This window comes from Chelmon rostratus, chromosome 1, assembly GCF_017976325.1.
Source record: "Chelmon rostratus isolate fCheRos1 chromosome 1, fCheRos1.pri, whole genome shotgun sequence".
NCBI lineage: Eukaryota > Metazoa > Chordata > Actinopteri > Chaetodontiformes > Chaetodontidae > Chelmon > Chelmon rostratus.
Window position 1 is genome coordinate 17605152 of NC_055658.1, and position 18801 is coordinate 17623952.

At 41.1% G+C, this 18801-nt stretch overlaps 2 protein-coding genes and 1 non-coding gene across 4 annotated transcripts; 2 read left to right on the plus strand and 1 right to left on the minus strand.

Moving 5' to 3' along the window:
- Window positions 1–1141: 1141 nt before the first annotated feature.
- On the minus strand, window positions 1142–1305 carry LOC121611460. Its single transcript, XR_006007108.1, has one exon. It is a non-coding gene; the product is annotated as a U1 spliceosomal RNA (small nuclear RNA).
- A 1733-nt stretch (window positions 1306–3038) lies between these two features.
- Window positions 3039–7762, plus strand: LOC121606317 (transcription factor E2F4-like). Of its 2 annotated transcripts, none has more exons than XM_041936563.1 (10): window positions 3039–3265; window positions 3651–3798; window positions 4403–4512; window positions 4636–4791; window positions 5084–5127; window positions 5817–5881; window positions 5976–6291; window positions 7105–7152; window positions 7265–7309; window positions 7556–7762. In XM_041936563.1, the coding sequence occupies exons 2-10, from the start codon at window positions 3655–3657 to the stop codon at window positions 7669–7671; spliced, it is 1044 nt and encodes a 347-aa protein (XP_041792497.1). In that variant the 5' UTR covers window positions 3039–3265; window positions 3651–3654; the 3' UTR covers window positions 7672–7762. The 2 variants fall into 2 exon arrangements, with proteins under 2 accessions (XP_041792497.1, XP_041792489.1); XM_041936555.1 differs by having other exon boundaries at window positions 3654–3798.
- Window positions 7763–9673: 1911 nt separating this feature from the next.
- Window positions 9674–13770, plus strand: gas8 (growth arrest-specific 8). The gene is made up of 10 exons (XM_041939920.1): window positions 9674–9703; window positions 10143–10340; window positions 11528–11728; window positions 11833–11887; window positions 11980–12182; window positions 12497–12649; window positions 12819–12899; window positions 13068–13277; window positions 13422–13487; window positions 13624–13770. The coding sequence occupies exons 1-10, from the start codon at window positions 9689–9691 to the stop codon at window positions 13768–13770; spliced, it is 1329 nt and encodes a 442-aa protein (XP_041795854.1). The 5' UTR covers window positions 9674–9688.
- The last annotated feature ends 5031 nt before the right edge of the window (window positions 13771–18801 follow it).

Below are 18801 nucleotides of genomic sequence, written 5' to 3' on the forward strand. Positions count from 1 at the left end.
AGATATTCAAGAACCGTACAATTTTTTCAGTCTGTCCGTAGAGCAGGACAATGACAGCAGTCTGTCACTGAAGCTGCTCCTCTGCCTGGAGATGGTGCTGTGCAGTGGGTGATCAGGATTGTCTATAATGGACAGGAGCTTGTTCAGTGTCCGTCGCTCTGCCACAAATGTCAGACTGTCCAGCTCTGTGCCAACGACAGAGCCTGCCTTCCTCACCAGTTTGTTCAGGCGTGCTGCGTCCTTCTTCTTCAAGCTGCTCCCCCAGCACACTACTGCATACTTGCTACCACAGACTGGTAGAAGATCTGTAGCAGCTTTTTGCAGATGTTGAAGGATGCCAGCCTTCTGAGGAAGTACAGGCGGCTCTGTCCTTTCCTGCACAGAGCGTCAGTGTTGGCAGTACAATCCAGTTTCTCATCCAGCTGCACTGCCAGGTATTTGTAGGTGTGAACCACCTCCACGCAGTCCCCTTTAGTTATGACCGGTTCTGGACACGGCCTGGGTCTCCTAAAGTCCACTACCATCTACCTGGTCTTGGTGGTGTTGAGGAGCAGGTAGTTGGAGTCACACCATGTGATGAAGTCCTGGATCAGTTTCCTGTACTCATCCTCTTGTCCACTCCTGATACAGCCCACTATGGCTGTGTTGTCTGCGAACTTCTGGACATGACAGAGCTCCGAGTTGTACTGAAAGTCGGACGTGTACAGGGTGAACAGGACCGGAGAGAACACAGTTCCCTGTGGTGCTCCTGGCCACAGTGTTGGACCTGCAGTCCCCCAGCTTCACATACTGAGGTCTGCCAGTCAGGTAGTCGGTAATCCATGCCACCAGGTGGGTTTCAACTCCCATCTCTGTCAGTTTGTCCCTGAGGAGCAGTGGCTGGATGGTGTTAAAGGTGCTGGAGAAGTCCAAGAATGTAATCCTTACAGCACCACTGCCTCTGTCCAGGTGAGAGAGAGATCGGTGGAGCAGGAAGATGATGGCATCCTCCACTCCCGTCTTCTCCCGGTAAGCAAACTGCAGAGGGTCAAGAGCGTGGTGGATCTGTGGCCTCAGGTGATGGAGCAGCAGCCGTTCCATTGTCAGAGCTGCTAGAGAGGCTGCCACTCGTGTCAGCGCCGGACTTCATCCCAATAATGATCAGGGGTGAGCGCGTACACAGTCCCCCACTACCAGAAATTATGCAGTCGAGATTCGCACATTTGGGGAATTTGCAGGGGTCAGCACAACCGGAGTGCAATGGATGACCCTCGCCCAAGGTGAACCACCTTCTCGATCATGATATCTCCCCTGCCAGGTAAGTATGAGAGGAGATTCCCTTGCCTCTCTCAGTAAATGAACGGGGGGTGAACTTTGTGTCACCGCACTCCTCTTTCACATCAGAGGCAGGTGTGAATTGTTTGAAACAGGTGTTTGCAGTTAGCATCAGTTTGTTGTGTAAAACCTGGAAACCCTAAAAAAGTTTCTTTTTAATTTATTTTTTTAATTGAACACATTTACAATACAAGTAGAAGAACATACTCACTGTCATTAATAAGAAAACACAAAATAATCATAAGAGGCTATTTAAAGATCCATCCATCCATTATCTATACACCACTGAATCCTTTGCAGGGTCACGGGGGGGCTGGAGCCTATCCCAGCCGTCTCTCGGGCGAAGGCAGGGGACACCCTGGGCAGGTCGCCAGCTTACCACAGGGCTACATATACAGACAAACAACCACGCACACCGCTCATTCACACCTACGGACAATTTAGAGTTATCATGTAACCTCAGCATGTTTTTGGACTGTGGGAGGAAGCCGGAGAACCCGGTGAAAACCCATGGTGCACAGGGAGAACATGCAAACTCCACACAGAAAGACCCCAGGCGGGATCGAACCGGGGATCTTCTAGCTGTGAGGCGACGCTGCTAATTATTTAAAGAGCAATTTAACAAATGGCAAATATATCACAGTGACAAACAACAACAAAAGCGATGTTTCTCCATTTACATATACAATAGCAAGATATATTCCCATAAAAATAATTACCTTCACCGTCAAAGATGTGTCTGTATTAAAGTTATTCATGTCACTTAACTTAAAATTTGCGTTGCTGATGGCTGGTTCCATGTTTTACTCAAGGGACTCAGTAAAACTTCTTGGAACAAAGCAGAAATGGAAAGACAAAATTAGAAATAAATTAGGTGAGCCACATCATACAAATTAAAGTACCAAGCCTTATTCACAGTAGACATTTTACAGCAAAGTACAGGTATTAGGAATAACTTTAACAATGGTTTGTACTATTAAAGTGTCCCAGTGAACCAGGATGAACAACACGATGAACCTGAAAATGAAGCAGCTAATTACTTTCACCTGTGCTTTTCCTACTGTGACATCTCAACAAGTCTTCTCTTGAAAGGGCCCATTTACCAAATTAATCTGATATTTTGTGAAAACCAAAACTGTTGTCAAAGAAAACATTGTTTGATTTCTCGATTGTTTCCAGACTATTAAAATTATCAAGGTAAATTCATTTGTACAGTACAGTGTAGCACATTCACATTTAACAAGTCAGGGAATACACAACAAGAAACTTTGAAACAAATTAGAATAAACCACTTTTAAAATATAACATAAGTGGTTTAGCATTTAAAAGATTAAACATAGAAATAAATATGACCTCTAGTATCAGTTAACAATAAATTAATAAATTGTTTTAAAATACAATAAAAATGTGCATATTTAGAGACTTCTATGTTTTGGTCAAGATTTTCAGTGGCAGAGGAGTCAGGAGCCCATAGTTTAATCCAGCCATTCTCTGAAAATAACACAATAATTGAAATTCTGAATGCTATTGGAGAAGTTTTTAATGCTTAGTGTAGATGTAATACCCATTCGATAAAGAATTAATTATATCTCTTCCAATGTGCTCTTTTAATAGTATAATTTTAGTGCGAATGGATTTTATTGTGGTGGGTCGAACGTTTGGACTTTTATTGTGAAGGCAGGTATTTACTGCTAGCGGAAAAAATACGCGCCGAACTCCATAACAGTGAGGGGCGGACTGTTTGTACAGTTGAGAAATTGCCTTGAACATCGGCTTTACACCAGATTTAAACTGTGGGTTAATTAACCCGCCAGCCTAAACTTGTATTGCACGTTAAAATATTATCATTGTCGTAGTATGTGGTCGTCCGGACTGCTAACATTAGCTCAGTAAGTTAACGCATCCTCGGCAGCAACTCTGTAACTGAACGCTGGTTCAGACAGCGCTCCAGGTAAACATGGTTTATTCTCCTAGCTTTCACGCTTGGCGCTAACGTGTAGTCTGTTTGTGTGCACGTGTCGTCGTTGTGTCGAGAAAACGCAAATTTATACAATAAATGAAACCCTTTACATCAATACTAGCAATGTACGAGTGAAAAGTTACACAAAACATTAGCGTAAACGCGAGTCTTTCCGGTATAAACTTTTCAGAATAAATTTGAAGAGACGCGACCCGTGGTGAAAGTAGTGGTGTGTTTTTCACAAGGTATATTCAATTCCACTACAAGGGCTCGCACAGGATACCCGGACAAGTGAAATATTTCCGGTTGTGTGAAGTGGCCTTTATGCACAGCGTAGGGCGGCTCCCGACTTTATTTGTTTTCCTCTCACGTCCAGCAGAATGGATCCTGAAGGTCGCCAGCATAGTCCAGGAGGAGACCAGAACCCCAAACAGCGTAGGAGTCTGAGGAGCCTGAACGCGCTCACCACGAGGTTTGTCAAGTTGTTGCAAGAGGCTGAAGGCGGAGTGCTGGACCTCAAAGAAGTAAGTGAGACCAGTCAGTCACACAGTACATCAAGCACCTACCCTAAGAGTGGACATGTTCCATCAGATTTTTTGCACAATGAATATAATAATATATATACTTAATATCAATTAATCAGTTTGAGCAATTATTTCAAAGAAAAGAGTTCAAATTCTCTGTTTATATCGTATGGTTTCTTCACTCCGCTGTGACAGTAAACTCAATCTTTCCGTTGTGGGCGAAACAAAACATTTGAGGACGTCATCGTGGGCTTTGGGAAACCACTGATCAACATTTTTCACCATTTTCTAGCAATTTATATATGCTTTTAGCTGATGCTGTTGGCTGAAGCGACTGTCAGCAAAAGCTTTGTGTTATCAAAATTCTGCATCCCTCCTAAACAAACATCTGACAGTGTGTTGAGTGCTACAGTTTAAATGTTTTTGAAACTGGGTTGTGGACTTTTAAAATCCACTCTAAGTGATCTCTAAAGGTCTCAGTGCAGTTAGCCAGCATATCCCCTGTGACAACCAGATCATAAACTGTGTGGACCACTGTGAAACAGGACATATGATGAGGCTAAGGATGGGGTGGTGAATAAATGAGTTTTTTTGTGTTCTTTAGGCGGTAAGGGTCCTGGCTGTCGGACAGAAAAGGCGAATCTATGACATTACTAATGTGCTGGAGGGCATTGGTCTGATTGTGAAAATGTCCAAAAACACAGTAAAGTGGAAGTAAGTTTTTAACCTCGTCTTGTGTGCATGCATTTGGATATGCTTGTGTGTTGAGAATGTGGCGCAAAGTACTGCAAGTTTTGCAATATGATAGTTATGGATTTTTTTTTTTTTTAAATTAAGGGGTACACTGCCAGGAGAAAATGCACACGAGTTAACCAACAGACTTATGGAGCTGAAGTCTGAACTGGAGGACTTGGAGGAGAAGGAACATATGTTGGACCAGCAGAAATTCTGGGTTGAACAGAGCATCAGGAACACATCTGAAGACTGCAGCAAATATCCTTTTTGCAAAAAAAAGCAAAGACTGTATATGTTTCACTGAACAGTAAAGTAAGAAACAGTAAATTTTAAACAGAAAATGAGATGATGCACAGCATTTTGACCAGATTTTATTGGATTTCATGACATTAATTCCTTTATGACACAAATGCCGTATTTTCTGTAGTAAAGGTAATGCTATTGAACATCTGTCTTTCAGGCGAGCACCTTTCTGATACACTGACATAGTCCTTGAGGTCTCTCCTCAAACTAGCACAATATTTCAAATTGAACCTTAACTCAAACCTACTCTGACCTATGTGAATCATGAAGATATTTGCAACTGCTTCAGTGGTAATGTATAATCACACTTGCCTTTTAGATAGTCTTGTGTACATTTTTGTGTCAGCATATTTGGACACAGTTAAAAATCCAAGTAGAGCGGCAGCGATAGTCAGTAGAGTGAAATGTACATTGTAGCCTAGCCTCTTGATGAATATCTCCTCTTTTTCCTCCTCTCTCACCTTTGCTGCTGTAGAGTTTTAGTGATTGATGTATCTGAAGGAAAACTCATAGATTCATGATTAAAAGCCAATAGTGTATTCCAGCTTTTTAAATGCAAATGTACACATATGACACAGCTAGGACATTATGGACTTTTCATGAAGTCCACATATGAGGATATACATCCAGGTTAGAAACTGTTATTCCTCACTGATTTGTGGTACCAGAGAAATGTGTTTCCGGAGAATTTGAAGCTCTGAACAGGCGAGATGTAGAGTTATGAAAATGGGTCACAGCTCAGAATCAGCAGATGTTTTAGTGATAAAGTTTATTTTCCTAGTTGGACTGATGTCAGCCCAGCTGGACAAACACTGCTGTTTATGTTCATGATGGCATTTACATCACCACAGCAGCTGACATTGTTGAGGTTTGGTTCTTTTTGCCTTTACTCTGAACAATCTCTTTGTACTTCAAATATATAAAGACCAAACTTAATTATTTTGTTTTGAGCAGGACATTTTACTCTCCTCTTTCTTCAGGCCACACACTGTTAGCAGTGCGAGCACCGTCTGGCACACAGCTAGATGTTCCCATTCCTAAAGCTGTAAGTTCTGCATCACTGGAACCCACTGCTCTTTCTTCTTCTTGGATTTCGTTCAATGAGATGGGTTGAAGAAATATGTGCATAAATCTTTCAGGTCCAGAACAGGCCAGCAAAGTACCAGATCCACCTAAAAAGCATCAATGGGCCGATAGATGTCCTGCTTCTCAACAAACACTCGGCCAGCACTGCTGCTGTCGTATTACCAGTCCCACCGCCTGAAGACATTTTACGGAGTGCCAGATCAGCCATGTCCACCTCAAATGAGACAGAAAGCAGTACTGCACCTTGTCAGGCTTCAGCTGATACAAAACATAGCACCATATCTAGAAGAACGACCATGGAGGACATGCAGCGTCTTCAGTCATTGTCAACCATAAACGTGGAGCCTAACAGAACTGATACATCCGAGTGTGAGTATTTTAGTTTGTCCAATTTCTAAAGTGTGTTTTCTTATTATGTTTTTTGGTTTGTCTGTCGGTACATTCCTACGCATGTACGTATGCTATATTCTCATGAATGTGACATTTCAGGAATGCCTTGAGGGAATTTCTTCAAATTCCACAAATGCTCACTGGCAGTCAAGGATGAACTGATTAGGTTCTGGTGGTCTCAGCTCAAAGGTCAAGTTTACTGTGACCACAACCGGTGACTTGACTGGTTGGTGAAAGCAAACAACTATGAGGCGGTAATTCTGTTTGTTGATATGCTACTGAAAGGGAGATGTAACACTGCGGTTTAGCTTGGACTCAACCTCTTGCTGTATTGATCCTAAAGTCTAGATTGGAGAAAACATGACTTTATCTTGAACCTCAAGGGTATGAAGAACAAAATGATGTTACCAATTCTTTTGTACAGTTACTCTGTTTTCTCTGGAAAGAGGCAAAGAACTGCTGTTGCAATAACCACATTAGACAGAATCAGTTAATTGGACACTATTAAAATGACACAAGAAACGAAATAAAAAAATACATGACATGTTAAGTTACGGCATCATTAGTGCTCCTTATCTGAACTGAGGTGGAGATAACACAGACGTCAAGTTCTTCCCTCACTGATTGATGAGCAGTTATATATCTCAGCGGTTTCAGGTTCTGTGGTCTTTCTCTGAGTCTTTTGATTATTTCTTGCATGCTAATGCAATAATGTGTCCCTGCGTTAAGCTTTTTTTTTTTTATCTTAGTGCTTCTTTCATATTAATTATCAAAAATATTTTTTTTTTCCAGTGCGGGATATATCAAAAGAACTGGAGGACATACTACGGCCCACTAAAGGTAGGGCCGTTGTTCTGTCTCTGAATTATTTATGTTGATTACATTCCTATTTAAGTTTATTTGACTGTATGTGAGTGTATGATTAAGTGTATGCTTCCCCCTCATGCTGCAGAGTTAATGAATGCAGATCTAATCACAGAGCTCCTGGCCTCTGAAGGTAAGTGCACTTTATTTTCTGACTTCCTTTATATTATATTAATGCAACAGATTTCAAAACTACATGGGCTCAGGAATGCTTTGTAAAACCATTCTTGGTAAACACAGTGTGTTTGCAAATGATTGCATTGTGTTTTTATTCACGTGTTACACTGCGTTTGGACTTTTTTTGTAGTTTGGGTTCATCTATCATATATTGGAACTTGGAGTGTATTTGTGTTAATTACATGTTTACCTCTCCTCCCAGTGTTTTCTCCGCTCCTCCGTCTGTCTCCACCCCCGTCTGAACAGGAGTACGTCTATAATCTGGATGAGAGTGAAGGTCTCTGTGACCTCTTTGACGTCCCCGTTCTCAATGTTTGACCATAACCTCCTGTGTTAAGATGCTCAAAAGTAAATATGTTTGATCCGGAAATATGTAGAGTTCTCTGTTTTAAAATTGTTTTTTCATTATGACAAATAATAAACAAATGATTTTGAATACTGTGTCCACCTCATCCATATACTGTCAACCAAACTTTTACAAAAAACTATTTATTGCAAGACTGATGTAATGAATTTGATTTAAATATGCAGGATCTTAAATTCTGGTCCCTCACATGAATCTTTCTTCAGCTTTATAGTGCCACTTTCCTGATGTTGATTTTAAAAGCATATATCACACACATGAAACTTACACACTGGCAACACTTAACCGTTGCATATCAAGACTGCGTTTACAGCCATGCAAGCAGCTCTGAGTCTGTGCTTTCTCCTAATACATCCTTTGAGCTAAATGCTAACAGTGACATGCTAACATGTTCACAATAGCAGTGTAAACATGCAGATGTCACCATCTTAGGTTAAGTTCTGCAGGTCTTTGGTCAAAACCAAAGTACTGGACACATACAAATTTTGAGTTTATGGAGACACTAGATAAAAGTCAGAGGATTACCACAGTTATAAAAATACATACTGATAGGCACATGAAACACTGCATAAAATTTCATGGAAATGTGAGTATTTGTTATTTATTTCAGTTTGTACCAAAGTGGTGGACAGACGGACATTGTTATTCCTAAAAAAACACAAGTGCACATTTATTCTAGATAGGAGCTATCAATATACTGAAAATGTCATGTCTGTCATGCCACACAGTTACTGTTTATACTACCAGTTACTGAAAGGTATGCAGTTCGGCCTGATCTCCTTGTTAATGCTAAGTAGTTGTAGTAGTTCATCCTCCTGTGGGTGTAGCACTTTACCACTGCATGTACACATTAAAAAGTGCATCACCAGAGGGAGGGGATTAGGTGACTAGGTAAGGAAAAACAATGTGACATGATATTTATATGTTTGATTACATATATCATGTAATTCATGTAAATTTTGGAGTGTTGGATTTACTGTTCCAGGTGATGAAAACCAGAAGAGCGAGATCAGGAAAACTCGCATGGAGAAATGTGAATATGTTTTAGATTTGAAGACAGGAAGGAATAAAGGGAACCTTTTCGTTTTTGTATCGTTTAATCCGTAAGAACTGTGTTTTAACTGTTACATTCTTATTTGTTGGTACACCAGCTTCTACTTATGGGTGCCCAGAGGAGGAGTTGAAGTTCAAAAGTTCAAAATTTCTCCCAGAAATGTGTTGGAATGTGATCCCCTCCCCTTTCCCACACTATTCCTGTTATTGGCTAGTACTCGGTCTCTTCGTTGGGTGGGTTGGGTTAGGCTTGGCTATGAGGAGTTATGATTGGTTAGGTTTAATGCAAGAGTAACAGGGTAAGCCAATCAGATGCAGAGAAAGGCGGGTCATGCTTCGCCATAGTTAATTCCCACCTTGAGGTATCTGATAATGATGACCGCGTGCTTGTGTTGCTATGGCAACATATATTTGAAACCGACACAACAGGCTTAAGACAGAAGTGGATTTATCTGCGTATGAGAGCTAGTAAAGTGTGTGCTAGTTTCTCAAAACTATTGCCTGCCTCTCCTTGTTATTTGCGCAATATATACTATGGTGAGCAAAAGCGTTGTTTAAATTAATTCAGCTCAACCGTGTGGACTCATAGTGAGCTAAGCTACAGTAGCGTTTAAATGTTAGCTGTTAGCTACCGAGCAGCTACCGCTTGGTTGGTGTGAATTTCTTATTTGACTTCTCGCTTGTGCGTTTCCTTTGTTGTTTGTTATTACATACGAAAAGCACAGATTCGGGCTTGATTTTTAGCCACAAGAAGTACGCTAGCTGTTATACTGAAGAAATGACCGAGGTTGCCACTAGCCAGTTTTAACATTTTCTATTATGTTAACTTTTGTCCAGCCGCCCAAAAACAAAGGCACAAGTAAAAAGCCTGCAAAGGCAAGGACGCCCACACTGATAGATGGCCGTACCAAGGAGGAGATGTCCAAAGAGCAGGTCAGAGCTGAAGTGTGATGTATATATATATGTGTGGATAATGGTTGGATGTTGACAGGAGGACAGGACAGTTTCCTGTTCTAACTGATTTGTACGTACACATAGGGGTATTTCAACAAGTCAGTACTTCCCCTCCATACAGCTGAGGGACTCCCAAGAGACGAGTTCAAACAAGAAAGAAAAATCATGTGGTAGAGCTGAGACATCCTGGCTTTTAGTTCCCACTATGGGTCAAGGTCTCAGAACACTGGAAACTAACAGTAGCATTTTTTTCTTTAGGGCCTCTCTGTCTGCTAAAATGCCTGTCGAGCTCCAACCCCCCCAGTTTTTAATGTAGAGTTTTTGTTATACATTTGTAGTCTATAGGGTCATGCCCAGATAGCCTTGGAGAGATTGTCTTGCTCAGATATGGCCACATTAAAATATATTTTTATTTCAGCTGGAAGAACACATTGTGCGTCTCAGAGAGGAGCTGGATAGAGAGAGGGAGGAGAGAAACTACTTTCAGCTGGAGAGGGACAAGATTCACACCTTTTGGGAGATCACAGACAGACAGCTACAGGAGGTGAAGGCTCAACAGAAAAACATAGATAAGGACATAGAAGAGGATGAGCAGCGCCATCAAGTAGAGATCAAGGTGAGGTTAATGCCCAGTTGTACTGTAACTACACCTGCAGACTGCACCCAAATTCACCGGCTAGATTTTCTGTAAATAAATATGTAAATAAATCAGACTATGTCAGAACAGGTAACAAGGCTGTCCCATTTAAAGTCTTATGTTTATGTTGCAAATTAAGCCTCACAGCTCATATTGTAAATACAGGTGTGATGAAACCTTGCCCGATAGCTTTCCCAGTTTCTCTACAGGTATAATGGGATACTGAAATAATGAATATCTCCCAAATCACAGATAATAATATAACAAATTATTTTTCACATTTTCTTTTTGCTCTGAATTCATTTTAAGGCTTCTCTTCTCAGATTAGATTTGATCTCCACTGCCGTTTTTAGTTATTTTCACAAACAAGTTTGCATTTTGGAAGATTACTGATCATTTTATGAGCTTGTTTCAGGATGAATGTAAAATGCGGAGTAACTAGTAACAGTTGCTGTCAGATAAAACAAGTGGAGTAAAAAGCATTTTTTTCCTCGAAAATTTAGTGATGTAAAAGTAAAAAGGTTCTAGACTGAATGAAGCAGCAGTTAATGAGAGGGTGCCCAGCTGAACACATGTAGACTTTCCTGCACACTTACGCTCACAATCAATGTTATAATGCAACCATCTTCTGGTATTCTGTAAAACAGGTTAAGGGACTTAATCCAAGAAAAATTCTCATGCCAGAGGGAGAGGTTGCTAATTGGAGGTAATTAGTGAGTTTAGTGCAACAGGATGTAGAGTGATGGTGGTTGGACATCAGAGTGGGCCATGGCCACTTAGATGAAGCTGCCTGTTCGAGGCAGTTGGACCCGCCACAGTAGTTTAGTCTAAGCAGATACAGTACAGATGTAAGGCCGGTGAGTATCTGCTCTTTGCTAAGGTGAGAGTTAGATGTAAAGGCAGCTTGACGGCAAAGCAGGACAGGCCTTGAGAACTGTGTCACCTGTCAGATAGCCCAGTACTTTTATGACAGCACAACCTGATACCCACTGCAGGTCCTAATGATCAAAACATCATTTAACAGGAATACTGTGGACTTTCAAAGGATGCTCACCCAATGTTTGGCACATGTTGCTGTGTATTGATAAATGGTAAGAAAAGATTAAGCATGGACATATTGAATGGCTGAACAAATTTGACATTGTACTTTATTTTTTCCCCACCAGGTGTATAAGCAGAAGATGAAGCACCTCCTGTGTGAACACCAGAACACAATCTCTGAGTTAAAAGCAGGTGGTTTAGTCTCCACTGAGGTCGTGCAGAAAGAGCAAGAACAATTAGAGACTGAGCTTCATAAGGAAATGAGGGCCATCATGGTAGACATGCAGGAACTTGACAATGAAAACCTTGTCAAGGAGCTTGAACTGGTTTGTACTTTACAGCACATCTATTTTATTTCTGCACTAAAAGATCTGTGGATTTAGTGTTTCTCCTTAACCTAATATATTTCAACACGTTGCTATCTCAACAGAAACATGATGAAGAAATGACTAAAACAAGGAACAGCTTTGAGAAGCAGCTCGTGGGTAAATAACTAATCTAATTTTGAATTGAATTCAGCATCCCATGCTGTCAAAAACTAAATGGGATTTATATTTTTGTGTCGCTATTTGTATAGAAATTAAAGCCAAGTATGAGAAAAAAGTGGAGTTGCTGCCACAAGAGCTGGACAACATGAGGAAAATTAAGATGAGAGAGACAGAGGATCAATGGAACAGGCACATCGCCACTCTTATAGAAGACCACAACAAAGCTTTGAGTGAAGCTAACGCACTCCATAATTGCATACAGCAGGATGTGAATGAGATTGAATCATCAAAGGTATAAGTGCACACATTCAACACGGAGAAATTTTGGAAGTTTTGTTTGCAACTGATGATTGTTTTCATTGTTGATGAGTGTGCTGATTTTTTTCTAATTAACTGATTTATTGTTTAGTCTATAAAATGGTTAAAAAAAAGTCCCGTCACAATTTCCAAGATGATGTCTTAAAATTGCTAGTTTTAATTAACAGTCAATTTGATATCTCATTCAAAATAAAATCAGACAGAGAAAGGTCTTTTAAATTTATCATTGATACTTGACTAGTTGCAGCACTCGTACTGATCCAGTTGTGTTTTATTGGCTTTTCTTAGACAGAAATAACAGACAGGAAGATGAAACAGGAGGAGAGTGAAAAAGACCTGGTCCATGTTTTGAAGGAAAAGAAACGTCTTGTTGAGCTTCTCTCAAAAGCCGAGGAGGAAAACGCTGAACTTGTGATGAAAATGAAGTACCAAATTAAAAAGGTTGCGTTGGTGTCAATGTTTGATAATTTTAACTCAATTCACTGTTGTAGTTGTTCTCTTTGTTGCTATCAGTGCTTTAATTGGTACCTTGTGAAGCATGTGTCTCCTTAACTGATATGTAGCATACTTTACGTAGGTACAATATTAATTTGTGACACTGTTTTGACAGGATGTGAGTGAAAAGGTCAAGTTAAAGGAGCTAAGTGATCTGAAATGGGATTATGAGGCACTGGAACAGAAATTAAGCAAGGTGAGTGCTAAGATTGAGTTGAACAATGCCATGTTGCTCAAATGTTAGCTTGATTCATGTGTACCTCGAATGTGAGCCAAACGCTTTGTGTACTTGTGGGTATTAATATGAATGTTTTTGCATCTGTTTTTGTGCATGCACATGGGCCCCTGTGTACATGTAACACAGCTTCAGCTGGAAAGGGATGAGCTGTATAAGACATTCACTCAGAATATTCAGAATGTGCAACATAAAGCAGGCATGAGGAGCGTACTGCTGGAAAGGAAGCTGAAAACTCTGACAGACAGTCTGGAGAAGACACAGGCTCAGCTCTGCTCTGTGCTTTCTGCCTCAAACATGGACCAAACTGCTCTTGGTGGGGTCACAAACAAAATTGAGGTACTATTGCATGTCTCCCTTCATTGGTTTGTTGTTAGTCATTGACACCTTTAGTGCTCCTAATCCCTGATTTGCATACCTTGAAATATTTTGTAAGATGAGGTGTGTGTTTAATGCGCTTCTCTCACTTGTTTTTGGTTGTAGGAAGATATCGACTCCTTTAATAGTTCCATCAAGAACTTGAAGATAAAAAAAGCGCAGATTTCCAAGGTTAGAAGTTGATTTACATACTTCCTGAACATGTTGTCATGCATTTGTTTAACTGAAATGATGATACTTAATGTGTTCTTCTAGTGTATTTGTACATTAATATTCATACTTATGTGAAACAACTGTGATCTGGCAGGCCTGCAAGGATTTGCTGCTGGCCTATGAAGCAAAGCAAAGGGCTCTTGGTGTCCCTGTGGAGGAGCTTTGTGTAAAGCCCTTTAAGAGCAATCTTGCTCGGAAAAGTCTGGAAAAGCACTTGGATCTTGGGTTTACTCCAGAATGAGAAGCAATGAAGTGAAAGACTGAACCATTTAGAGCAAATCTCTCTTTCTTTGCATCTGATCTCATTAGAAAATGACATGTTTCTCATATTTTCCTTTGATATAAATGTTGATGTTAAGTAACAAAAAATATTAACATGAATTATTGTTTCACTATCTCATAATTATGGCCTGGCATCTTGTAATTTGAGAAAACAATGGTCAGGGAGTTTTGAGTAAGGGGTCTATCATGACCTTGATTCACGCTGCCCTCCAGAGGCAGAGATAAGTAACTACAGAGGAAGTGAAGTTAAGAAAAAGGGGTTTTAAGTACTGGCAAATTGTCTAACAGATAAGAAGGTTGTGATGCTTATCTACGAACAAAATATGTTACTTCAGCTTTCTTGTCTGCTTGAAATTGTTTTTTTTTTAAATAAACTATGAGTCATATTAAAATTGATATCATAAATGAATATAGAATTAAAAACATGTAAAAACTTGGTTTAAAAGAAGCTTAACAAAAAAAACCCCAAAACAAATTAGGCTAAATATAAACACAAACTCAATGAATCCAATCCTTAGCTCCTGTTGAAGCGACAGAGCAAATCTTGAGTGCAGTGGTGGTCCTGTAGAGGTCAAAGGTTGCTATTTAAAACCATGCAAACTGTAATTTCACCTTGCAGGGACTTTGTTTATTCAGCACTATATTTAATTTTTTTTAAATTTAAAAATACTTGATGGGATTTTTTAATCTGTTGATGGTATCAACCATTCAAGTGTTTGACTTCAATAACTGGACAACGGGTGTCGCTGTCCACTTACTTGGCTTTCTTTTTGTCACTATGTCCATATAACATCTGGCAGGCTATTGTGGACTAAAGACAGTCTGAACGGTCAAAGACAAGTCATAACAAATGCAAATGACTTTGACTTGGAGCCCTGGATGAATATTGGGATAATTTGTCTCATTTTGAATGCCTTTTACCAAAATTGTACAGGTCAGCCATACTGCAACTCCCATGTGCTGTTGGGTTAACAACTGAACCTGAGCTTCATTATTCAGTTATTGCTTTGGCTATTCGGTTATTGTTAGAGATAAAGAGAGGCTGTCTAAACCTTTACCAAGCTTCCTATCACAGCACAACCATATGCTGTACACAATACTACAGGACACAAGCCAAATGTAATGAGAAACCATCAAAGGAACCTCCTGATACAGAGCTACTCAACAGTCAAACATGATGTAGGAATATTGTTGCTTGAATATGCAACGTGCAGCTGTTTTATGTTATACAAAAACATCTCAAAACAGGGTTTGGAGCAAGAAAATGTCATCCTGACATCCCTTCATTTAACCGAGCTCTCTGACTTTCCAGTCAGGAATGTGACTCATGGACCCCCCCCGACCACCGAGCTACCTGGTCCTGTGCCAGGCAGGCTTGTTCTTTAGCCTGTCCCTGAATAGAAAGAGTGGTACACTTCTCCGTTGTTATAAAGTCTCTCCCCTTAGTATCAGCAGCAATATTTTAAAACCCTGTCACATAAAGGCAATTCATGGAGCCCTATTCTGTAAATTCATTTTACAAGAAGTTTGCAAGAATTTTGTTTGTTTGACTTAAAAAAAATCAGCATTTTTCCTTTTGTTGTTCTTTAGTTGCAAAGCGCAGTGGGACATTCTGGTTACATATGTATGTGCCATGTTCTTGAATATTGACATGAGAAATTTAGACAAAGTGTTGTTGCTGCTTTAATAACTGGAAGCTACTAGCACTAACTTTGCAGTTTTTTTTTTTAATGCAGCTAGCCACATGGTGCTGTTGAAATGAGGCCTCTGGCTCACAGCAGCAGCTTCAGCATTTCCAGAGCTTCCTTCTCTGAGGCTGGTCAGGCTTTGGTTGGAGCACGCCTGTTTGTACTGCTAGGGAAGCCATGTGTGACTTTTTATCTTCAGCAGTTCACCAACAGTCCATGTATTTCAGTGATATGACCTATTGTCCAAAACTATTTTCAACAACAACAAAAACCTCACCATATTGATTTATGATCTGACAGTTAAAGCGGATGATTTTCATAAAAAAAACTACTTAATTGTAACAGCTACGAAGATTCATTTGTGCAGAAAGTGGGACTAAAATCTTAATTTTACATTTAACACCAAATGCTCCCGAAATAGGAGGGTGTGTGAGGGTGTTTCAAACAGCATTTTGCCCTTTCAGTTAATTTTTTGTATTTGTTTTTGTTTGCTTATGATTGTAGCTTGGGTACTCTACCAAACATGCTCAGTGCTGTAAAGGGGAGTGATGATAAAAAGATAATGATAAAAATAAATGGTAAAACAATTATCTCTTTGATTTCTTTAAATATCAGTTAGCTGCAATTTAAAGTAATCCATTGTGGTTAAAACAGGAAGTTTCTAAAACAGTAGAAATAATTTCAGGTATTTATGCTTCTATATATCAGTTGGAGGATGGGGGTTAAAAGTTGGACTCAAACCAAGTATTCCAATCTCAACAGCTAATTTCACCAGCTGATTTCTGCCATGCCTGAGTTTCCACCAGAGAGAGGAGGAACGAATGGGGTGGATCCAGTTTCTCATTTAATATTCCTGTGGTGAATCGAGCCCTGCTGCACTGAGTGATCGCTGTTCCCTGCAGTATCAATAATACAGGAGGAAGTTATTGTCCCTGTGCAGGCCACAGTATCATACAGCTAAAGCAAGTGGAGGGCGGAGGTGGTCCTTTCACCCAGGCCTCTAGGGTTTCAGGCCCTGCAGACAGTGGTCCGACTCTAGGGAGCCTGCTGCTGTGGCCCTGCACAGGGCTCGATTGTAAGTCCGCCTGACCTAGGGATAAATGTGTCTAAACAGTGACAGCCTGCACAGTCCTGCTGGCCTGGCCCCGTTGGTAAGACTACACCCCCAACAAACCCAGAGTCACAAGATGAGTCCCCGCTGAGAGACATCTCAATGGGGAATCAGTCAGTGGGAGGCATCGGACAGTTAGAGAGTGGGATAGATATCCTGGGTGTGATTAACATGATCCAGATTTTCACCTTGTTTGAGCACCTAGCTGAGTGCCGTGACCTTCCTGTAGCCTCCACAACACTGACCTGGGAACACAATATTTTGTACATCCAAATACAAGCAGTGACCTAAAGGACTGAGGCAAGTCCTGTGTGAAGGGATTATGTGCACACAAGTTTCAACACACTGCTCTCTCCTTCTTTCTGTGCATTGGCATAGAAAACAGCCAACCAACACCCTGCAGCATCTCCAGATAAATCATAAAATAAAAAGACAAGCATCAACTCTTAAACCCCAGAGACAAAAAAAGCAAGTGTCCCAAAGAGCTAAAAGCACTGAGACGGATAGAGGACAGGGTGGGAGGGGTGTAGTAGGAGAGAGTGAAAGGTGTTGGAGTGATGGTGAGACGGAGAGAGGCACTCAGAAAGAGGTCAGCGCTGAGTGTGCTGGCACCGCTCAGTACGAGATGCTGCCTAAAGCTTGAAAGGATACATAAAGAAATGAGGGGATTATAACTGATTGTAACTGTTGGTGAGTTCGGAATTATTATCATTTTAATCTCAAATTCTCATTATTGTGACCAGTAATATTTGAAATGCCTAAAAATGAATGAAAACAGCATGCATCCTTTGCTACATCTGTCAAATTAATTTCTTTGGGAATCAGAACTGTGTATTTAACTGTGTATCAAATGTCTGACCTCATATTCAGAACTTTTCTTTGTTCGCTCTTTGCAGCATCACATGTTTGACTTACTTTTAATATTTCATCATCTTGTACTCTTTATGAGTTAAGTACATTACTGATTCTTGTTTTAGTAACCATGCAGTGAAAGTGGTAAGGTGATGTGGTAGCCAGTCATTAAGGTTTAATATCCCCTCCTCGCTGAGATACTTTACCTCTTAAGTCCACCCCATCACTGAAAGTGGAAAAAAAAGCATCCGTTTAAAGGTGTTGTGGCATCAATAGGAAAGACAGACTGAAGAGAAGGATGTGACACCGTTGTGTCACTGTGCATGCTGGCATGAGATGAAGATGGCAGAGAAAGGGCCAGGAATGGCCACTCTCAGATTCACAAGCATCGTAGTTTGTGTTGTTTTACTGGGACAAGGATCCCCAGAGAAGACAGGTGAGTGCACCACCAAATAATTGTACGTTTATTACAATGTGTGTTTACTCCACGAAGCTGTCTCAAGCAGTCTCTAATGGGACTTTTTCAGGAGGTGGTAAAGAAGACCAGAGGGATGCCATTCTCAAGGAGATCATTTCAAAATGGAGTACAGGAAGTGGATGGAATCCTCAGAAAGCTCCTTCAGAAACAAACAAAGACCAGACAGTGCACCCTTGGGTGAGGAATATCATGGGGAGCCTAAAAACCCTCGGCCTACTTCCCAGCAAGAACATGCCTTCGTTAAACAAGCCAATTGACAGGCACCGGCTCTCTGGCTTCCTCTACAACATCTCTCTGTACCTCCAAGAGATGGGTGCTGAGCTGGAGGAGGCACCTGCGGAGCCAGATGAGGATCAGCTGTGGGAGAAGGTGCTGCATTTCTTTCTCCAGTCTGAGGGGAGCGCTGCGCTGAATCAGTGGAACGGCCGGGTGCCACCGCGGCCCAGCGTTAGAGTGCAGGACTGGTTTTTGTCCCTGAGGGGCAGCCCTCACTGGGACTGGCTCCTGGGGCTGCTGCAGAGTCTCATCAGTCTGTCAGAGCGTCAGCCCCACAGGCCCCTTTTGACTTATTTATCTCAGAACTGGAGGACAGTGAGTGCTGTGCTGGAGGCTGTGCTTCAGGCTCTGGTCAGTGGAACCTATGGTCAGGCCAGTGCAGGCCTGCAAGGCTTCATCTGTGCGCTAAAGGGCCGTAATGACTGTGCCTTCAATGTCAGCTGGCTTCAGCAGCTGCTGCGTTTCCTAGAAACACGCAACTGGAAGCCTGTGGTCAGTTTACACCCAGCAGGGGAAGGTGCTGAACACAGTAAGGGCTCAAATGCATTTGGACGTTTAAAGCCCTTCAGCTTGCCTCCTGAGGCC

Excerpts from the sequence above, each read along its gene's own strand:
- LOC121606317 (XM_041936563.1), top strand. The coding sequence starts at position 3,655 with ATGGATCCTGAAGGTCGCCAGCATAGTCCAGGAGGAGACCAGAACCCC. Across the intron at positions 4,513-4,635 it reads AAAAACACAGTAAAGTGGAA|GGGTACACTGCCAGGAGAAA; the intron begins GTAAGTTTTTAA and ends TTTTAAATTAAG. Across the intron at positions 5,882-5,975 it reads ATGTTCCCATTCCTAAAGCT|GTCCAGAACAGGCCAGCAAA; the intron begins GTAAGTTCTGCA and ends TAAATCTTTCAG.
- gas8 (XM_041939920.1), top strand. Across the intron at positions 11,888-11,979 it reads CTTTGAGAAGCAGCTCGTGG|AAATTAAAGCCAAGTATGAG; the intron begins GTAAATAACTAA and ends CTATTTGTATAG. Across the intron at positions 13,488-13,623 it reads AAAAAGCGCAGATTTCCAAG|GCCTGCAAGGATTTGCTGCT; the intron begins GTTAGAAGTTGA and ends GTGATCTGGCAG.